Source organism: Bos grunniens, chromosome 9, assembly GCF_055505025.1.
Source record: "Bos grunniens cultivar Pamir isolate PY7600 chromosome 9, Bosgru_T2T1.0, whole genome shotgun sequence".
Taxonomy (NCBI): domain Eukaryota; kingdom Metazoa; phylum Chordata; class Mammalia; order Artiodactyla; family Bovidae; genus Bos; species Bos grunniens.
Genome location: NC_141173.1, coordinates 75884663 through 75893179, shown reverse-complemented (window position 1 = coordinate 75893179; position 8517 = coordinate 75884663). Strand labels below are relative to the sequence as shown.

At 51.3% G+C, this 8517-nt stretch overlaps 1 protein-coding gene across 1 annotated transcript; it reads right to left on the bottom strand.

Annotated features, from left to right (window-relative positions):
* Positions 1-207: 207 nt before the first annotated feature.
* On the bottom strand, positions 208-4634 carry SLC35D3 (solute carrier family 35 member D3). Its single transcript, XM_086318043.1, has 2 exons — positions 2964-4634; positions 208-1966 (listed from the first exon to the last, which is right to left on the bottom strand). The coding sequence occupies exons 1-2, from the start codon at positions 3403-3405 to the stop codon at positions 1137-1139; spliced, it is 1272 nt and encodes a 423-aa protein (XP_086174169.1). The 5' UTR covers positions 3406-4634; the 3' UTR covers positions 208-1136.
* Positions 4635-8517: the final 3883 nt, after the last annotated feature.

Here is an 8517-nt window from a genome sequence, read left to right as displayed (position 1 = left end):
TAATTCTACTTTACCTTTCCTTGACTGGAAAATGAGAGTGTTTTTGATGTGGTTGTTTGAAACCAAACTGCCATGCTAATTTAGAAGTTCCTGATGGAGGGTGCGCCCTGTGCCCCAGATACTAAACACCACTCATAGGGGGCAAACACAAGCCACACAGCAACAACAGAACACAGGTGTGTCTAAGACAAATTTCTAACAATATACCTTTTAGTAGAGACTCATACTTTATTTTGACAAATTTAAGATAGAAAAATATCATAAAGTGAATATAGCAGTTGCTCTTTTTGTAACACGGTTTAGGATGTGCAGTGCGACTTGAAAGGCCTAGCTTAACTGAACGGTCTCATTTCTGTTTGGGTTTCAGTTAACACTGAATTATACATCAGCCATTGCATTTGCTTGAAAGAATACTGGACACAGTAAAACTGTTTTTTAAAAAGGTTATGGCATTCAATAACAAATATTACAAAGCAATGAACTAAAAAACCTTTCAAATATTTTTAATTACTAAAAGCCAACTTTAAACTTCATGATTAAAGCTAAGAATTCAGTTTCAAAATAGTTTTAACATTTTCTACCAATAGAAGAGTAGAGCACTTATATATTTTTTGAAAGTAAATTAGAGTAAACATATTTCTGGTGACTTTAAACAGTAAACATTAATTCAGTGTATTTAAATATGTCATTTCAATAATATATTCTTCCGAAGTGGCCATAAAAACTATAGTTCAAACTGTCGTCAAAAAGGTACCCCTGCATGTAATCTTTGAACTTAATTAAGTGCTGCCATCATCTCTATGCTCCATCTTTGGAGGGGGTGGTTGAAGGACTCTCCATACATGCAGATATTTGGTTATGGTCATAATGACCAAAAATGTGCTAGGAATCTGCAGCTGAAACCCTGCCTTTGTTTCTTAGTCACCTTCACATTCTTTTGCCTCTCTGATGCCTCTGGTATTCTCAGGCTAAAAAATTCACGCGGGTACAACATTGTTGCAGTCAGGCATTTCAGCTTCTTTCTTTGCTCCCCTTCCCCACTCAAAGCATGAAACTGGGCGGCTCCTCATTAAAATATGTCATCTTTCACATATAAAATAAGTGTATGTACATATATACATACGTGCATTTCCTTTTCAAGGACTGGGTAACTCCTCATTGTCTATCAAATAATCCTTCTTTACATACTTGGCTCCCCTAACTAACCTCCACACTTCGAGGTAAGCATCCTTTAATGAACTCCTGCCCACTTCTTCAGGGCTGTCTGAGATCTGCGAGCTCCTAGCCATCAGCGAAACCCCTCTGGGGCTGCCCCTAGCCTCTTGCCCATCCCGTTGAGTGGAGCCACCTGCTGCCTTCCCACCTTCCGACCCGCCATTTCCACCCTCTGCGGGCAGCTCCTCCATGACGAATGGCAGCTGATCTCCACTTGGCTGCGCCTCCTCTCCCCCCGGCTGTGTTTCCAGGTCCTCGTAGTTGATCTGCTTTCTAGTTTCCAAAAATTTGGCCGCACAGTAAATGATGGAGCCCAGGGTGTTCACCACGACGCCAGCAATGAATAGAGAGGTGGGCTCCACGTCGCTGAAGGCCACCATACCCACAGTGATGGTAGCGATGCTCTTCACCACTCCCACGAAGCTGGTGGTCACCGCCGAGTTGATGTAGGTGCAGTGCAGCGTGGTGAAGTTCATGGCACAGCCGATCAGGATGCACGCCACGAAGATGGTCACCATGGCCGGGTCCTTCCAGCCGGGGAAGGTCCAGGCGTGGATCGAGTCGGTGCTGGCAAAGGATAAGACGACCAGCAGCGGGGTGGCGGACACGGCGATGACGTACTGCGCGGTGAGCGGCCCGTGCTCCGTGTCTGCGCTCGCCTTCTGGATGAGCACCAAATAGGCGGCGTGCACCAGCACCGCCAGCACGCCGGTGACGTACCCGATGGGGTCGCCGGTCAGGTCACCGGCTCCTGGAGTGCATCGAGAGAGGTCCGAGGAACGTAGGGCAGGAAGGAAACAGAGAAGACACTGGGTTAGCGGGAGTTGGTATCCACGGGGGGCAACGGCGTAGGCTGGAAAGTAGGGTGTGCGCCCTAGCTCTACCCACGCGTATCGAAAGGAAAAGCGAAGTACAGTCAATTGCCCAGTTCAAGGCAGGAGAGGCGCGCCCTCCCTTCCTTATCCTCGGGGGCGTCCCGTCTACCTCTCTCCAAGACAGAGGCTCAGGACAGCACCGATGCCCTCGGAGTAGGCGCTGTGGCTTCCCCGAGCTGGCACGGGTGTCGCCTGGGCACGTGGTACGACTGCCGCCTCCGTGGGGCACAGAAGAGAGAGGGGGGTCCCGGCTCGTGGCTTTCCCCGGGCAGCGTGGGCATGGGGAGACCCTCGAAAGAAGGTTGCCCGCTCCGCAGGCACCCATCTCGCTCAGTCCTCCACGCCCAACCTACCCGAGTCTCAATCCGCCCACCTCTGCCTAGAGTCTGCAGCCCCCTGCGCGGCGCCGGAGATCCCAAGCTAGCCTCGGGGCTCAAACTTGGCTCGCATCGTCCCTGCCCACTCCGGCCCCGCGTGACCCAGGGAAGTTCTCGACCCCCACCTTCCGTCTCGGTCTGGGGGCTCTAGCTCCCAGGCTAGGGCGGCTCGCCCACCCCCTCCCGGAGGAAGGAAGAAATAAAGGGGGAAGACGGAAGGGGGAGGGCGAGGAGGGAAGGGCTTTAAAGAGCGAGACAGGGGCGGGGGTCGGAAACCCGGACTAGTAGTGGGAGTGAGGGCTCTAAAGGAGGAGGCCGGAGCGCAGAGGAAGACTCGGCTGGGTCTCAGGGGTCCCATCTGCTAGCGGAGCCACCGCGTTCAAAGCTCCCTGCCTCAGTCTCCCCATCTGGAAGTGAGGGCTTTGCACTGAGTGATCCCTGAGGTCACTGGCTGGTGGGGCGGGGTGGGCCGGGGGTCCGCGCGGGTCCAGCTCACCTGCCAGAGCCGCGCCGCAGGTGGTGATGAGCACGGCCGCGAGCACCCCCGGCGAGGGCGCTCCGTTCTTGAGCACCAGGACGCCGATAAGCATGGTGACCAGGGGCAGGCAGCGCTTGAAGACCACGTACATGGGTAGGCTGAGGCCGCGCAGGGACCAAAGCGTGAGGCTGGACTGCAGCGTGGAGAGCACGGCGACCCCCGCGAAGGAGCGAGCCAGGTTCAGGCCGAAGGGGGGCACCGCGATGAACCCCAGGCGCCGCAGCAGCTCCAGGCTCAGCGCCGCGGTGGAGCTGGTCAGGCACTGCACCAGGGTCAAGAAGGAGAACTGGTAGCGGCTGATGAGGAACTTAAGCAGGATGTTGAGGGAGCCGGAGAAGACCCCGTGCGCGATGGCCACCGCGATGCCCAGAACGCGGCCCCGGCGGCACAGCTGTCGCATCGCGCCTGCCCCGCCGCACCCGGCTGTGGCGAAGCTACGGGACCGGCTGGAGGACAGCGTGGAAGAAGGCCGGGATGAGCCGCTGAGCGAGGGCGGTAGGGGCGCCCGCCCAACACCGCGGCGAAGGGCAGGGGGCGCCGGCTCGGTTGCGGAGAGAAGGCAGCTCAAGGCAGGCGTCCTCGCGGCTCGGCGGTTCCGCGTCCGACTGCCCCGCAGCTCCGGGGAGGCAGAGACGGGGGCGGGGGACTCCGAAAAGTGGCAGAGGTGGGGGGCTGGTCTGAGAGGAGTGGCGGGAATCCTAGCGACAGCGACTTGTAAGTAGGTGACGAGCGGCGATGGGTTGTGTCCCACGCGGTTTCACCGGCAGGGAGGACGCTCTGCGGCTGGAAACCTCGGCAGCTGCCGCGAGGGGGACCGGACCTGCTCCCCTCGGGCGCCCCAGCACCCACCCGGGTCGGGTGTCGGAGCGCGGGCCCCTCTTCTCCTGCATTGCCAGCCGCTCGCGCTCGTCCCTCCTTCCCGGATCCCGGCTGGGGGATCGCGGACACAGCTAAAGATTTTAGAAACAACAGCGTTCCGGGGTCGCGCCGCGTTTATTAGCCTCAACGAATGAGAGCGCCCTCAGCCCCCTTCCCCGCGAGATGCAGCGGCTTTTCCACCCACGGTTTCTCCCGGCGCAGCCGCGGGACTGTTCAGCTGCCGGCCAGGGAAGAGAGAAACTTCGGTTCCCGCGGGTTTCGGGGCTCCCGGATGCTCGGATGCCAACGCCCCACCGTTGAAGGAACCCAGAGTCCCCCCAAGGACGCCACCGGGGCGTGCTTCACTTAGGGCGCGAACCGGTCCCTTCCAGTCTCAGGCGACGCGCTCTCCAGTCCTTGCTCCTTCTACGGAGGGACCTGGGATTACGCTCGCGGCTAGGAGCGCAGGGATGTTACGGGGCGCGCCGTGGCCTCGCGGGGCTGCAAAGCCTGGGGGCCGGGGGCATGGACGTCTATTGCAAGCGAGGCAAAGATGTGAAATAAACCAAAAAGCAGACTCTGAGTCCAAGTAGCGTCTAATGGTTCCGGAGGATCGCCGGGGCGCCGGTTCCCAGGGGTGAGCCGGGAGCGACTGGAGGCTCTAGGGGTTGCGGGCGTGGAGGCTGGGGAGGGCACAGTCCCAGGGGCGGGAACCCGGGATGAGACTTGATAACAGCTTTCTCTGGATCCGCGCAACCTACAGCCCGCCACTTTGGAAAGCAAGACAACCCCTACCTCGTGGCTCCCCGGCCCAGGAGATGTCCGCCTCCCACAGGACTGGTGGACTGTTTACTTCTTATTTGACTCAGAGTAAAATAATGAAATTCTTAATTTCTGCAGGTGCAAGACTTGTGTGTCCCATTAATCTGAATTAAGTTTTCTGTAAAGTAACGTCCGGACCAGTAAACTCAGCATCAGAGGGGTTCGCCCAGCCGAGGTTACCGCTAAGAGTGAGCACAGTTTAGTTTTCGTGCTACTTAAACAGGATAGGCTTGACCAGGGCTTGGGAGCAAGGAAGAGGGCTCGAGATCGCGGCGCCCTACCTCTCCGTTTCCTTCACTTCTGTTACCCACCAGGATCCCAATCTTCTAACTACGACAATAACCTAATACACACGATACATTTCCCCAGCAGTTCCTTTTTTGTCCTCCACACTTCCACCGCATCATTTCCAGTCCAGATGTTGAAGCCGCGATTATTATTGGTGCCGGAAGGAAAAGAACAGTTTACCTCGGGGATAGGTACCATCATAGCGATCTTTCATCTTAGCCAGCTTTGTGTGTGCTGGGAGCTCACGTGGGTGGGAGAGACAGACCTGTCTCTAGCTGGGATGCCCAGGGCCTAGTAAGGCCACCTCCCTGCCCCCCCACAGGTGAGTGTATTCAAGAAAATGTTTTCAGAATGGCCCATGTGCCAACTTTCCCGGAACAACACTGGATAGTATTATAGTTACATGCGTGCTTCCGGTTCCCTGGGGAATTCGTGGGTTTCTGGGTGGGTTTTTTTTTTTTTTTTTTTTTGTAGCTACAATCTTTGGTTACACACCATTGGCTATTTCAGGGACTCTGTTCTTCAACTGTTGATGTTATTTCTTTAGAAAATGAGGTTTGAAGCAACAGTTGAAATTTGTGTGTGTAGTATAAGCCTATATTTAAAGTACACTCATAAAAACTTTTGAAAATTAATTTTTTAAAGACAACATCAGCAAATACCACTGTTCTACTTCTGGGGGCTGTTCCAATCAAAGAATGGTGGTTTTAAGCCATATTAAGTGAATATAAAGAATTGTCTGCACAGACCTAGTTTTGGAATGATTCATTTCTGCCAGCAATTATAATTGCTTCCATTTGTGATGCTAACATTAAGTAAAAGATTTGAGGCTGATTCAGCTATCTTACTCTTCTCATTTAGGCAAGAATATTTAGCTTAATTTGAAACCTGCATTGGCATGGAACAGTGCATTTTCTCCACTTTACTGCAGATAATTCTTTTCCATTAGGGCTTTCATTTTTTACAAAGTTAATACCATCTCCCACACCAGTTACTAGATAAGCTCCTAAAAGAAAAAAATGGGAAATCTCCTGAAGAAAAATGGGGGGTGGGTGGGAATAAGAATACCATTTTTAGCAAGGTTAATTGAACATAAATGTCAATCTGAAGGTCAAAAACTTATTTGACCTACTGGTATCTAGGGTCCATTTTCTTTGGAGCCACACAATATATTTTTACAATATTAAATAAATCCTTTAGTTTGTTTATTTGGTGAATATATCCAGCTAGTGTTTTGTACCAGGCCATCTCTTAGCCACAGAGGATTCAGAGATAAACGCCCATCTTAGTCCTTAAGGGATTCACAGGAGGAGATAAGGTAACACAATGACACTTATACAACAGTGGGGGCTTGTGCCAGAAACAGGGGAGTACCAAGGAGGGCAGCAACATCAGCCTGAGAAGTGCATCAGAGAAGGCTTCCTGGAGAAGAAAATAAGGTCTTATTTCATTATTTTAATTGCAAAAATAAGGCATGCTCATTATACTATGTAAGAGGAAAACAAAATTTATAAAGAGAACTTGCTGTTTCCCATAGTTCCCACCCCCAGCCCCACTACAGAGTTGGCTACTGTTAAGAGTTTGACATGAACATTTCAGTTTTTCTTGTGCATATATGGATGCATACAAGCCCTCCTTCAAAAAAAAATACACTTAGGATATCATACACACCTGTCTATAAAAGCACACTGTAACCAGCCTCTACGAGTCCCCATAGATTGCTGCTTCCGCATCTTTACGCCCTGTGAGCCCCTCCCACGCTCTAGAATGGTTGGTCTGAGTGGCCGCGACTGACAGGAGGCAGCAAGAGGTGATGGCCTCATTCGGAGATGAGTATGTAAAAGACCGAGGCTTCCATGTTGAATTTTCTCTTTCTCTTGTCTTAGTCAGTCTCATGGAAAGCCAGATGCCATGTTTCAGGGACACTCAGCCAGTGGAGGGTTCTACACGGTGAGTATCTGAGGCCGGCTAAAAATCACCTGAGTGACTTTGGAAGCATTATTTGCATGGGGAGTTTGTGAGCACGCTGGTGTTCCTGGGGCACAAAGTTGTGACAGTGTGGAGAGAAGCAACGCTGCAGATAGAGGCAAGGGCTAGCCCCAGAGGACCTTGGCTGCCTGGTTAGTGAGCTTGAACTTTTTCCTGTAGGCAATCCTATAAGCAGAGAAAGGTTTTACACTGAAATTGATGTAATCAGATTGCATTTTAGATCAGCCTCCGGCAGCTGTGTTGAGAAGGATGGCTCTGAGGGCACAGAACTCGAAACAGACACATCACTTAGGAAACTGCAGCGATTGTCCAGAGAAAAGCTAATGAGGGCTTGAACTAGGGCAGTGGTGTTTGGATTGAGGAGAAGAGACAGAGTGGAGAAGTATTTAGGGGGTAAAAGGGATAGGACTTAGTGACTGATTTGATGTGTCTTGGAGTGGAGAGGTGGGAATAAGGAAAGGAGCAAGGATGGCATTAGGAGTTTAGCTTGAGCTACTGGGTGGACTGTACTGACAACAAATGAAAAACACACGTGCAGGAGGAACCCATGTAGTGAGCAAGATGAATTTGGTTCAACTGGGAGACCCAGGCGGAGAAGGTAGGAGATTCAGGAGTAGTCAGTATGGAAGTCAAGAACATATAAATAGATTATCTCTTTCAAAAAAGAGGCCTATTAAGTAATAAATTAATGAGTTCATTTCTGGAAGAGCCAAATTATAGCTAAGATACACAGAGAGGGCTCACTGCCAAAAGCAGAAGGGACAGCTGACCCTCAGCCTGAGTCTTCCCAGATGAGACATGCTTTAGGAGGGTCACCCACGGTGTTTCTTAGCTCTTTAAACTTGCAAACACAATCTTGTCAGTTTAGACTTGGAAACAATTCTCTTAGGAATGAGGAGGATCTAGTTACCAGAGAGTCCCACAACTTCCTGTTTCTCAGTGGGCCAATTTCTGTTATTTCTAAGAAAAAAGCCACGTGGCAGGACCAGATCGAGTCATAGCTGATTTCAAATTCCAGCTCCATACTTCCTGGCAATTATGGCCTCTGAAAGCCTTTGTTTCCATGTCTGGAAAATGGGAGGGCTTCCTTGCAGGGATGTCATAAAGATTAAAGGGAATAAGATACAGAAAGCATCTCATGTGATGCCCAGGTCACAGAAGATACCCAGTGACCTGAGTTCCCCTTTCCTGCAGTCACTCCTCAGTGCTGTGCTCTCACTGCAGGTACAGGAGGAACTTGGGAGAGGCAGACGGGGATGAAACTCAAGAACTCAGCTGCCAGGAGACAAATTCTGATTTTCCAGACCTAGAGGGAAGGACTGGCTGTCCTCTCAAAGTCCAGAGGCTGCTTGGTTTGTGAATTAGTAAGAATTCAAAACTCTTGTGCATTCTCTTTCAGGATAGAATCCAGCTCCTTTCCCTCTAGCTTGACAATCCTAGCTCAAGGAACTCACTGAATAAATGTTCCTCCACCCTCCTTCAGATTAACAGACCCCAAGCACCTGAGGTAAGTATTATTCTAAGGTATTCTGAGGTAAGTAGTGTTCTAAATAGC

Excerpts from the sequence above, each read along its gene's own strand:
- SLC35D3 (XM_086318043.1), bottom strand. The coding sequence starts at position 3,405 with ATGCGACAGCTGTGCCGCCGGGGCCGCGTTCTGGGCATCGCGGTGGCC. Across the intron at positions 1,967-2,963 it reads CTGCGGCGCGGCTCTGGCAG|GAGCCGGTGACCTGACCGGC; the intron begins GTGAGCTGGACC and ends GATGCACTCCAG.